Source organism: Eleutherodactylus coqui, chromosome 8 (assembly GCF_035609145.1).
Source record: "Eleutherodactylus coqui strain aEleCoq1 chromosome 8, aEleCoq1.hap1, whole genome shotgun sequence".
Classification (NCBI taxonomy): Eukaryota; Metazoa; Chordata; class Amphibia; order Anura; family Eleutherodactylidae; genus Eleutherodactylus; species Eleutherodactylus coqui.
Window position 1 is genome coordinate 40,059,616 of NC_089844.1, and position 13,658 is coordinate 40,073,273.

Sequence of the window (13,658 nt, forward strand, 5' to 3'; positions counted from 1 at the left end):
TAGTGAAATTTCTTGTTTTGAACAGATTTATTTGGTGAAGTGCATCTCTTCTCTGTTGTGAATTCCGTAGCGGTAAGCCTTTCTGCTGCAGAAAAAGACGTGGATTTGACATTATGCAGATTTAAGCCCCATAACACGGGCCGTGGATTTGTCTGCATGGATTGCATTACATGTGAAATGACTCTAAACAGTCCAAGTCGGGGCAGGCAGCCTGGCAGAGAGAGTAGTCCAATAATTGTAGCTAAGGCCAAAGTTGGAGAAGTCGGAGGAGTCCGGAACAAACGGGAGTCAGTGAGCCAGACACACAGCTACTGATCAGCCTCACAGAGGCATCAACCTTGCGGGGAGGGGGAAGCCTTAGGGACCTTTCACACGGGATGGAATTGTCGCAGGACGCAAAGCAGATTCAGATTTTGTCAATTAGTGAGGATTTTGTTGTGTTTTTAACGGCGGGAATGAGTTCTGCAGAACGTTTTGTTGAATTTCTTGCATTTTATTCCACAGATTTTAATTGCAGAATTTCATCTCTTGTATGTTAGAAATCTGCAGGAACAAGTCCGCAAGACGTCCTGAATTCCACAATAGAAGCTTTTCCGCTGCAGAATTTAATCTTGAAGTAAAGACAGGCGGATTTAAATAGGTGCGAAATTTAAGCCCCATTGGAATAATTCAGTCCCGTTCGAAATGTCCCTAAGGAACCTATGGCACGGGACAGAATATGCCACAGCAGTATTGCGGAATATTCAGCAGCAAAGTCCGCACGTTGACAGTCTGTTTATTGTGTGACTTCACCAAGGGCGTCTGCTGTGGAATATATTGTCCTGTGTGAAGGTCCCTCAGACACCTTTCATATGGTATGGAATAGGCTGCACAATACACCGCAAGACGTGGATTTCATTGTGGAATTGAAAATAGCATAAAACCTGCTTGCAATTCTGCATCAAAGTCTGACGTTACGTCACCGAGGCTGAGGAGCTAAAGAGCCTAAAGTGTTTTCACAGACAAAAAATGCCATTACTATAAAACAGAACGTTTACTCCTCAATTGTTAGAAATACTTGAATCAAGACAAAAAAACATAAAATAAAGTGGAGATCTTAACCCTTCAGATGTACTTCTATGGAGGGAACAATCGCCTCAATATGATCCAAGCAGACTCCATAATGTCTTGGCTGTAGTGGCTCTAAAAGCTCAATCATTCTACTTTAGTACATTGGCTCTATTGGCTCAAGGCATCTCCTTTCTCACAAGTGTCATCAGGAAGCTCCGTTGTAAGAGGCCGCATCACAGGAACGTAGGCTGGATTTGGTCGCGTTCTATGATGTAACGTCATCCCGTGTGACCGTCCCTCGGGGTGTTTTACATGGGGTAGAATTAATCCTTTCCTGCATCACAATGTTATCCCTGTAGGGCTTGAATTTCATATCTGTGGGTCTTCACTCGAAATCCGCTGCAGAAAAGGTTTGTGCTGCCAAATTACAGACGTCTTGCAGAATTGGGGGTGCAGACTTCTAACATGCAGGAGATGTAATTCCACAATTAAAGCCTGCCGAACAAGAAAACACAGAATGTATTTTGAAGTTAAAAACACTACAAAATCCTCATTACTTGATGAAATCTGCAACTGCGGTCCTTAGGGGCCTTTCACACGGGCGGAATATGCACCGCACCAAAATCCGCAGGGTTACATGCAGATATTGATGAAGAATTGCAGGCAGGTAGCTGGTGGATTTCGGTGTGGAACTTCCCACGTCTTTTGGTACGGACTGCAGAATAATTTTGCCCGTTTGAAGGCAACCTTACGCCGGCTTCACACAGGCGAGAAAATTGCACGAGATTTGTGCGTTGTGAGACGAGCGGACACACTGAAAGGCGCAGCTTAATCTGCAGCTGCAAATTCCGCTCCGGTATACATGTTTATAGGTGGGTTTTGGTGCTGAATTTTATGAGCCCTTCAGTGCGTCTTGCGGAATAATGTTCGAGCGCTCTGAGGATATGTTACCACAAGGTGGAAAATGTGCCGATTGGCTGCAACGAAGAAAGCCACACCAAGATCTGCATAGAAAGCCAGACTGGCGCTGTGGATTTTGATGTGGATCCCCAGCAGACTTCACCTCTTCTATTGAAAGGGAGAAATCGGCTGCGGATCCACGCAAAAATCTACATCAAGATCCACATCAGGGGTACGGAAATGATTCGGATTTTGGCGCATGTAGATTTAGATATTTAGATACTTGATACTAATATATGCATTAGTGGGCGTATTTTTCTTCTGAAGTATCAGATGGGAGTTCTCCTTTAAATAAGGGATTCGTTGAGCAGAGAATTCAGAGCGGAGCCTCATTTATGACCAATACTGCATGAAAACCTTTGATTATGCAGCAGTCAATATAACTCCATTTTTCCCAATGTGAAGAAGTTTTGCACCAGAATTCTGATCTTGCTGGAATTTCTGCAGTTGTTGCACGACTCGTCCTCCCAAATGGAAACCCGGAGGTTGTGGTAACCAGTATTTTACCCTATTGACCTGCTGCTGACATGAGCCGCACAACATGCGAATGCGAAAAATATTGCGGTAGGCACTATCTTGGCATGTATTACACACGCATACATACCAAGATAGTGCATGTGGATTGGAGGCACGCAGCAAGTACGCATGTCATAGCATACTTACCGGCAAACACATCTGTGAGACCATTTTGTAGTGACAATAGTAATTGTAATAGACAGTAATTCATGGCTGATTTGCACCCTTAAACTTATTTTTGGCCTCGAGAACAAGAATCATTCTTTGGGGAATGATTTGCTGCCCTCTGCTGGTCAGTGGGAGAACAGCATGTGCGGCTGGACACCGTGCACCGATAAATGCGGCCAAGTTTATAATGTAATGGACCTGCAGCAATTGCTGTAATGGAAAAAGAGAGGAAGCAGCCGCATGATCAGATGATATTGTCCAGGTGTGCATGAAAACAGGACATAGGCTAACACTCTGCACTGACGATATATATATATATATATATATATATATACACACACACACTGTATATATATTATCTGTATTTGTCCACTGTTGTGAAATTAATAATCAGATATTATTAAAAAATATATACTGTATTATATTGCTCCATTAAAACTACAAAAGCAGAAGACCCCCCCCCCCCCCTGAACTGACTATATCCGTATGAAGCAATGCAGTGTTTCTTAATTGACATTTACAGTTGGGTAAAGGGGGCGTTCTACTTGGCAAACCTCTGGTAAGGGCATCTCTGTGACAAACCACAAAAGTGCACTATATGCTGTGCCCATGCAAACACACTGGTAAAGCAGCTCGTAATGATCAGTCCATTAAGAGTTCTGCTGCTTTGCCCACAGCAAACCTGAGACAGATAAAATGCCTACAGCATAAGGATAAGTGCACATAGCAGGTTAGGTAAATAAACCATGAGGGGAGGCAGAGATTGTGTACACACAGACTGCAGATCTGGGAGCTGTGTGAGAGAGCAGACAATCTGAGACAGCCCCTTCCCCACAGAAAAGAAACATCCTAATGTATTAGAAACTAGAGAAGCTGAATGCCTAACGACAAGCAGTGGATTGCAGGAAGGCTGCAGTTCTGCCTTGATTTACAGAGGTAAAATAATAATTAATGAAAGTATATTACAAGAGACACACAGGCTATTAAATGAGCAAAACTTTTCAAAAGTTCACTTTGGCTGGTTCCCCGAATTTTGTCAAAATGTTTGTTTTGGTCTGAAATAGTTCTAATCGAATTAGAAGTTCATAAAAATCCCTAAGGCCGGCTGCACATGGCCGTCACCAGCTCCGCCGCGAAATTCCGCGGCGGAGCCCGTCACGACGCCCCCCAGGAGACCCCATACTTACCTGCCGATCCGGCGTCCTCGCTGCCGCATGACGCTTCCCCGCCCACCGCCGCCGCGTCATGTGACACGCCAGCCACATCACGTGACACGCCCACTGCGTCACATGACACGGCTGGACGTGTCATGTGACGCCAGCCACGTCATGTGACGCGGCAGCGGTAGGCGGGGGAAGCGTTTTTATGCTATCTTCCGCTGTGCTACAGCGGAAGATAGCGTGAACAGACGGCTTCCATTGACTGCAATGGAAGCCGTCCGCACATACACCCGCGGCAAATAGAGCCACCATGAGCATTGAGCTATTAGGTTCAATAGAACCTAATAGCTGCGGGCAACGCAGCGGATTTTTGCCGCGAATTACGCGGCGGAAATCCGTCCGTGTGAAGGAGGCCTAAGGCTGCTCTCACACAGGCGCTTTTTACCGCAGCATTTTGAACACCGTGGTAATCGCATCATAACACTCCCATTGATTTCAATGGGGCCTTGCAGACATGCGTTCGATCGCAGTGCTGGACTGTGCTTTCCAGCTCCGTGATTTTCAAGCACTGTCTTCTCTATTTTTCGGCGTTTTGTGCACCTCATCACCTATCACAATGATGGGGTGCACTTTACAAAACACGCTGTTGGCTGCAGGAAACTGCGGCCGAAAATGAGAATAAAATTGCGGCAAAGCACCACATCCATGTGAGAGAGTGGCCTTAAGCTAGTATTAAACACAGTCTAAGTGCCCCGAACAGTGACCGTGGTAGAGGTGCTCCTTCAATGGATGTGGCTCAGTGATTAATACTGTTGCCTTGCAGTGCTGAAGTCCTAGGTTCAAATATGATCAATGATAACATCTACATGGGGTTGGAAGACTCCTTACAGATGTTCTCCTTGGTCAGAATTAAACCTATGATTCCAGCAGTGCTAACATCTGAGACACCATGCCTCTTCTGGAGGAGAAGAAAGAGAAGGGAAACAATATGTTATGCTCCTCAAGGAAGAAGGATTAAGAAAAGGAAGAAAGAAGAAACATGATGGCTCAGCACTAGAGTCCTAGGTTTAAATCTGACCAAGGACAACATCTGTATGGAGTTTGTATGTTGTTGTTATGTTCCCCCTTGATCTTCTCTTCCTTCTCCTCCCCTGGAAAACTAAGAAGCATGGTGTTTAGTGGTTACCACTGTTGCTTTGCAATGCTGGAGCCTAGGTTCAAGTGTGACCAAAGCCAACATCTGCATGGAGTTTGTATGTTCCCTTGGTACTTCTTCTCCAGAGAATGAAGTAGCATGGTGGCTCTTTGGTTAGTACTGTTGCCTTGCAGTGTTCACATCTGACCACATCTGCATGGAGTTTTCCAATTCCATGCAGACGTTGGCCTTGGTCAGATGTGAACCTAGACCCCAGCACTGTAATCCAACAGTACTAAGCACTGAATCACATTCATTGAAAAACTGTTGTCATTCCGGACTCTTAGTTTTAGAAGTTTTCATGAACTTCCAGCTTGGCAGAAACAAACTGCTTGAGTTTTTAGTTCTAGCCAAACTGAATTTTTAGCAAAGTTTGACCTAAATTCGGGTTCTACGGGTTCGGTTCGCTCGTCTCTAGTAACCACTAATAACTGTGTACTGCTCGTGTATCTAGATTATAACCACCAAGCCCATATGCCTCGCAGTGACGTAAGGTGGAGTCCCAGCATTTACCGCTGTGTCTGTTGCCAAGTTACTTCTGTCGTGCCTAAATTCTCCCTGCACCAAACTCCATTGCCCAAATGACAGCTCCGACGGAGAACCGTAGCCAGCTCTGCCCTGCTGCTCTCGTTGCTTCCTCCCCTCCCAAGAACCAACCTAAGCTTTGTGTGAGGAAGAGATTGACTGGAGTGTCGGTTGCACATACACGATGCCACTCCATTCATTTTCACTGGGACTGCCAGAGATATCCAAGTGCCATTCAAAACTTGACTATATCCATCAGCCCTAATCAAATGAATGGGGTGGCGCCATGCATGTGTGGCTAAGACTCCATTCAATCTGACATGACTGCAGGTGAGTGTGCTGAGAAGAGGGGGACACAGGAGACCTCCACCAATCAGACTTTATCATCTATCCATAGGATAGATTAAAAAAGTCTATTCTGGTACTGCCCCTTTAAGATTGCAAATGACTCGCTGCCAATCACAACTACTGATAGTGAATGCAGTATGGGCCTCCCTTAAAGGACCCTGTCATATACCAAGTTTGCCTGGTACTGACACCAACCCTGGCTCTGGTTGTGACTGGAGTATAAAGCATGGTGCCACTTAAGATCCAAGCAAAGTAAAGAACTTAGAAAGTCCTAGAACTGTAATATGATGATCAGTGAATCAATTGGGTGACTCGTAGAGCTGGGATCCCTACTCTGCGGGATGTCGCTGTTTGTTTGTTTTTTAACTTTTAGGTATGTATAATTTATTACCTTTTTTGACCTGATTTTGTCTTATCTTCCCGCAGCCTGAAGATCTGGAGGGGCAGAACTGTCACACGTTCAAAATAAAGAACTTTAAGAAGGTGAAGTCTTGCAGCGTCTGTAAACAGGCCATCACCCGGGAGGGAAGCGCTTGCCGAGGTGAGTGTGAATGAATAGCATCAATCCATCAGCTTTATCCAAAAACAGCGCCACACCAGTCTACAGCTTGTATGTGGTATTGCAGCTCAGGTGCAATCACTTCAATTGAGTAGAGCTGCAATATTACAAACAACCTGTGGATAGGGGTGGCACTCTTTTCTGTAGAAGCAGTAATGTTTTCTAATTCTGTAGAACCCCCTTTGCCCCTTCCTACTGTAAACGTACATTATGGGAGGGATTCCCCTGAAATACTGTGCATGTATGGCATGTAGATTGCTTAGTAGCTGAGCCCATGCCATCAGCTTGCCGTAGGTGACAGCCGGGGGCTCCAATGCAATTCCTGGGATAGCAGAGAGCTCTGATCCCTGCCATTGACCCCTTACATGCCACAATCAATGTTGATCTTGGCATGTACAAGGTTAACAAAGGGAGGGAGCTCCTTCTGTGATGTCATTTGTCCTTCACCAATGAGTTGTGATGGCAACTGGAAGCTACATAATGGCACAGAATGCGGATGATACACCGCAGTACAGAGCTACTGCTATGTATTATATGAGCGATTATCGCAGGTTGAAGACCCCTACTTGTTACTGATTTTAAAAAATGAATAGATAAAATATGTTTGGTATTGCTACATTCATGATGACCTTTACAAAAACATGAACACTGAAAACTGGCAAACACTACAAGAAAACAAAAGTAAAAGTAAACTGAGCAAAAAAAAAAAAAAAGCTTTATTTGTCCACGTTGAGTTGCAAAACAAAAAATCAATTAATCTGATCAAAAAAGCTGTGTGTACCCCAAATTGGTAGTAATAAAAACTACAGTTTGTCGCACTTAAACTAAGCTCTCAAACAGCTCTATCAATGGGAATATACAAAAGTATTGGGCATTGTATGCAGTGATGCAAAAACACATTTTTTCCCCCAAAACAGAGGGGTGTTTTTGTGCAAAAGTGGAAAAACCAGAAACATATATGTTTGGTATTGTCAGAATCGTACCGACCCATAGAAAATATTATTAAACTATATATACATATATACATATATATATTATATTATATATATATATATATATATATATATATATATATATATATATATATATATATATTACAAAATGGTACCGATAACCGCTACAATTTGCCACGCAGAGAACAAGCCCTCGTATGTCTATGGGAAAACAAAAGAACTTATGGCTTTTGAAAATCTCCAAAATTTGTTGTGTCCGGGGGTCTAATCTTCGCCTCGTCCTTAACGTAAAATGTGAAAGTTCAGCTTTTGCCTGAAGTCAGTCTCTTCAGCGTTGAGATGACAACTTCTAACGCTATAGCTCAACTGAACTGAGCCCCAGAGACGGCTTAATACCGTACCAGCTCTGCTACATCATGAGCTATCCAGACACTCCACCACAATGCTGCTTGGCTGTCACACATTTGACTGGTGACGGAGTGTAGGAAATCCCCAAATTGCTGGCTTTGAAGGGATTTTCTGTTTTTATATAAAGTAAGTTTAATTATTGTTTAATGAAAAGTTCTTCAACCTTCCAAAATAAGGGGAGATTTAGTAAGAATGGCATCTCGTACACGAATCTTAAAATGATGTTCCCTGGAGCGGTATGCGCCAACTAAAATAAATAACGCACGCCTATTAAGAATTTGGGGGCATTTTGGACTGTCTTAAAAGATTCTACCAAGATTACAAGTCCTCCCCTTTCCACAGCATAGAGGATAACTTGCTGATTGTTGGGGGTCTCACTGTTGAGCCCACCGTCAATCTTGAGAATGGCGATCCTGTGTCCCCCATTCTCCTCACTGCAGGGTTACTGTACCTCCCTCAGTGGGGACCAGACTGAATGGAGCACTGGCCGTGCAAGCGCACTAGTGCTCCATAGACTTCCAGTGGGGCTGCGGAGGTACCCGAGCTGCACTTACTCAGGTATTTCCATCAGTCCTATTAAAATGAATGGAGCGCTGACGGTGAATGCTCGGCCAGTATCCCATTCATTCTGATGTCTCTCCGGGGAGAGAAGCGACAAGTGACAAGCAGAGCGGGACACAGGAATGCTGTTCTTGAGACCGGTGGGGGTCTCAGCGAGAAGACCTCCATTGATCAGCAAGTTATCGCGTAACCTGTGGATAGGGGACAACTTGTAATCTTGGTGCAATGCCTTTTGAAGCCAGAAAATGAGATATTTGGCTGCTATGAGAGGTGTGGATTTGCGCCATGTTCTTGCTTTAAAATGTATGGAGTTTACACATTGATGGCTTGTCCTCAGGACTTTGCATAGTGGCCATTCTGAGTACTGCAGCCATGCCCTATTCTCTTCAAAGACTGCAATACTCAGAATAGCTTTTATTGTCTGACTGATGTAAACCTTGAAGAGGCTGCAGCGCTCGCATGCGTACCTTAGCCCTTTCAATCAGCTGATTGGTGGGGGTCGCCGCCAATTAGATATTGATGACCTATCCTGAGTATTGTCCATCAATTATTAAAAGCCGGATAACTTCTTTAATAACTTTGTTGGAAAGTTTGAAACCATGCTCACCAGGGCTGGCTCCAGGTTTATGTAGGCCCTTAGGTTACAGAGTCTCAGTGGAGCCCTTTGCATTGAGTCACGACACATACAGCAGTAAATCATATAGTGTCAGATAGCAGCACTACACAGGCGTTCTGCAGATCATATAAGGGATTACAGTACTGTTGTATCCAGTGATTGGAAGTTATGTCCTCTCTGACTGGAGTCGCTCAGTTCCCCTCTTTCTTCTCTATTTGATCCAGACCACTATAACAACTTCTCTCTGCCACAACCTGTCTCTTCTCAATTTGACATACAGACATCTTTGATTCCTTGCTTTTCCAACCCTCTCCCTATATTATCTACTCCATTACAGAGTCCCCTTTTCTATAATACCACCTGTAGTATCCCACACAGTAGTACTTTTCCCATTTTTGTGCCCCCTGTAGACCCCACACAGTAAGTGTTGCTTATAGTGACATTCGCACAATAAAAAGTGTCCCCACTTGGCAATAATGCCTTCTTTATGTCCCCACTCAGTAATACCCCTTTTGTCTCCATTCACTATTAGGCCTTTTAGAAATAATATCCTCATTTTCCCTATTTAGAAATAATGTCCCCCCTTTATCCCATTTGGTCCGTGTTGGAAATAAAACTCCCAGTATCCCCTTACAGAATTAATGCCCCCATTTGCCCCCTTGTCTTCTATATATATAAAATTGAATGTATGCGTGCGTGTCTGTGTGTCTGTCTGTTTGTCCTTTATGCGCTACTACACCATTCATCCGATCGCCATGAAACTTTGGTAAGTTGTTGAGTACACTCCTGGGAAGATTATAGGCATAGTACAATTATACTACGATAAATGGCGCGCGTGCGAGCGTCGTCGACAATTACGACCCCCCCACGTAGATCGTTCTATTTCCATCATTGCCACTAATTCTCTCACTTCCCGATGTTGTAGAAACATGAAATTTGGCACGAGCATTGATTATGCCATAAATAGGAAAAGCTAATGGGTCCCAACTCGATTATTCAATTCTATGCGCAAAACAATTAGCGTCCAAATTTTACGTACGGAATGTAATTCTCTCACTTCCTGATATATATAAATGAATGTATGTCTGTCTGTCTGTCCTTTATGCATTACTACACCATTCATCCAATTGCCATGGGACTTTGGGACGTTGTTGAGTACACTCCTGGGAAGGTTACTGGCATAGTACAACTATCCTACGATAGGTGGTGCGCGTGCGAGCGTCGTCGACAGTTATGCCCCCCAGACAAAGATCGTTTGATTTCCATCTCAAGCACAAAAGCAAAAGGCATTACGAGCAATGGGATGCGTGTTCAACTACAAAATGATGCATCCGCCGAACGTATCACAAGACAATTGCTGGATATTGAGAATGCTGAGGTAAAATGAAAGCTGTGCTGTGATTGGTTGCTATTTCTTATACTGCTGAGGTAACATGAAAGCTGTGCTGTGATTGGTGGCTACTTCTTATACTACTGAGGTTACATGAAACCTGCGCTGTGATTGGTTGTTATATATTATACCACTGAGGTAACATGAAAGCTGCGCTGTGATTGGTTGTTATCTAGATATATAAAAATGAATGAATGTATGTCTGTCTGTCTTCGCAGCAACGCGCGACGGGTACGCTAGTATAAAATAAAATAACTGTTCATCCTCGCCTTCCCTTTCTTCCCTGGCGCTGTAATGTAATGGGCACCGCTGTCCAACGATGACGTTCGTGACAAACACATGATCACTGTGGACATTCCCCAGCCTTACTGATGCCGAGGACAGGAAATGTCTACAATGATCATGTTTATCACATGATTGCACAACGCGAAAGTCCGCGGTGCACAGTGGCGCTCATTACATTACAGCAGCAGGGGAGTGAGAGGGGAGGCGAATATGGACTGTTTTTTTCTTTTTTTAAACACACTTGATTTGAGACTTTCCTACACCAAAAATTGCTAATTAATTAATACATTCCCACCATAGTATTTCAGTTCCTCACCACAATCTGCTTACTGTCAATTTATGTCAATAAGGAAGATGGAACAATACCTCTGCAGCGCCACCTATTGGATGGCAGCATTTCTTCAAATCAATGCTTGACCCTTCATACAGGTCTGTAGAGAAATTATTGGAAACTGAAAACCAAGCCAGAATCCATACACAGACAGCTGTTTCGGGGGTTTTGCCCCTCATCAGTGTGCAGTAGGATCCTGGCTTGGCTTAAGAGAGGCCTACGCTGTGGGTCAAAAGGTCAATCATTGCTCTACAGACCTGTATAAAGGGTCAAGCATTGATTTGAAGGAATGCTGCCATCCAATAGGTGGCGCTGCAGAGGTCTTGTTCCATCTTCCTTATTTGTATATTACCCAGAGGAGCATGGATGGCCTTATAAGTCTCCTCACCTTCTTGGTGCTTTCCCTAAGGAGTGATGTTACCCCTCCTGACCTGTATGCTAATAGGTTTGTTTGCATCCAGAAACTGAAAATTTGTACAAACCTAATACATCTCACAGCTGAGGGTTTGTTACAATTGTATCCAGTCTAGACAATCCTCTGTGAGCTAAATACATCTGCAGTTCAAATCTTTTCTCTGTCCGGGAATGTAGTAGAAACATTCGTCTTAGACCTTATTCACATGACCATATGCGTTTTTACGTTCACCCATACGCGCCGTAAAAATTGCATGAGTGAAGAATATCTGTGATCAAGTCCTGATCTTAATTAGCGTATTATCGGCCATTCACACAGGCGGCTGCAGGAATTACGCCTCAAGATGCAACAAAAGACACAGCTTAATGTGCTGCTGCAGATATCTGCTCCGTGACCCGCAGGTATTCATGCAGATTTTGGTGCAGGACTTTTCACGTCTTTAGGTGCGTCTTGCAGAAATATTCTGTATGAGTGAAAGATCTAAAAACACTGAAGCAGTAAACTTTGTGAAAACCAAAGTTTGTGTCTGTTTCAAAACTTTTGGCCATGACTGTGGGTCTGTACACGTTTTCATCCTCTGCCTTTAACAAGAATGTTCCTATTCACTAGCAGCAAGCAGATATTTTGAAAATAGTGAGACATTGAAACATAAAGGGGCACATTTACAAAGGTCTCATGCACACGGGCGGATTTTTGCTGTGGAACCTGGAGCTGGGGTCCGCCTCTGGTTTCCGCAGCAATAACCCTCCATGGAAAAATTATTCTTCATGCACACGAGCAGAAACCATGCTTCATTTTCCTGGGGTTTCCGTATGGTTTTGAAGTCAATGGAAGCCGTCAGACCCGCGGCCCGTCTGCAATTGTCATTGCGGATGAGTCGCGGATTCCACAGAAAAAAAAAATCTGTACTGCGCATGTCCAGCGTGTGGACCATCCACAGTACAGAGAACCCAGAAGAAGACATGTCCGCGCAGACGTTGGTGAAGACAACAGGTATGCAGGGTCACTCACCGCGGTCAGGGCCGGATTCTGTAGACCTGCCATGTGCATGAGGCTTAAAGGAGATGTCTCGAGGAAGCAGTGAATTTTTTTTTTGCCCAGTCCCCCTAATTAAGCATACATTACTAATTACCCCTGTAAATGACTTTTCTAGCCGGTTTCTACTTACAGTTCCAGCGTTTCAGCAACTTATAAAAAGTTTCCCCAAGATGGCCGCCGGCTCTTTTCCCGTCGCTTGCTGTAGCCCGATGTGCGCGCTCCCGAGACTCTACCAGCTGTGTCTCCCTGACAACCAGACGCCCCAGAGCCGCCGACCGGACCCACCGTGGCCGCCGACCACAGCACACGCTCTTAGGCCATAGTCACCCACCGCCAGGCAGCAGCTAACCGGCGCTAGGCCCCGGCTCCCCAGCGCTAGGCCCCGGCTCCCCAGCGCTAGGCCCCGGCTCCCCAGCGCTAGGCCCCGGCTCCCCAGCGCTAGGCCCCGGCTCCCCAGCGCTAGGCCCCGGCTCCCCAGCGCTAGGCCCCGGCGCCCCAGCGCTAGGCCCCGGCGCCCCAGCGCTAGGCCCCGGCGCCCCAGCGCTAGGCCCCGGCGCCCCAGCGCTAGGCCCCGGCGCCCCAGCGGTAGGCCCCGGCGCCCCAGCGGTAGGCCCCCGGGGCCCAGCGGTAGGCCCCGGCGCCCCAGCGGTAGGCCCCGGCGCCCCAGCGGTAGGCCCCCGGGGCCCAGCGGTAGGCTCCGAGGCCACAGCGGCAGTGCGTCACTCGTCACCCCCGTCAGTCTGTCACCCATCACTTACCTGGGCGGCTGGGCGGCACGGCTGGGCTGGGCGGCTCTGCTGGGCGGCACGGCTGGGCGGCTCAAGTTTCTGCACCTTCCTCTAAGAGAGGATGGTAGCAGAATGGCTGCTCCAGCGCGCTCCCGAGAAGATACAGCTCGTCTGCGCATGCGCAGAAGAGCTGTAGCGGCGAGCACACTGAAGCGGCTCGTGCTCAGAGCAGAAGACCGGACTGCGCAAGCGCGTCTAAAAAAGCAAGCTGCCAGCGAAATTAGACGGCACCATGGAGACGGGGACGCTAGCAACGGAGCAGGTAAGTGAATAACTTCTGTATGGCTCATAATTAATGCACAATGTACATTACAAAGTGCATTAATATGGCCATACAGAAGTGTATAGACCCACTTGCTGCCGCGAGACAACCCCTTTAAGGCTAACAATTC

The 13,658-nt window shown here is 45.8% G+C and overlaps 1 protein-coding gene across 7 annotated transcripts in view; it reads left to right on the forward strand.

The window, feature by feature from the left end:
• Window positions 1–13,658, forward strand: part of TNS1 (tensin 1) — a 498,102-nt gene that overhangs the window by 158,572 nt on the left and 325,872 nt on the right. For all 7 annotated transcript variants that reach the window (XM_066575541.1, XM_066575542.1, XM_066575546.1 and 4 more), the window contains exon 2: window positions 6,349–6,463. In XM_066575541.1, coding sequence (XP_066431638.1) covers window positions 6,349–6,463 — 115 coding nt within the window. The remainder of the gene's footprint in view (window positions 1–6,348; window positions 6,464–13,658) is intronic.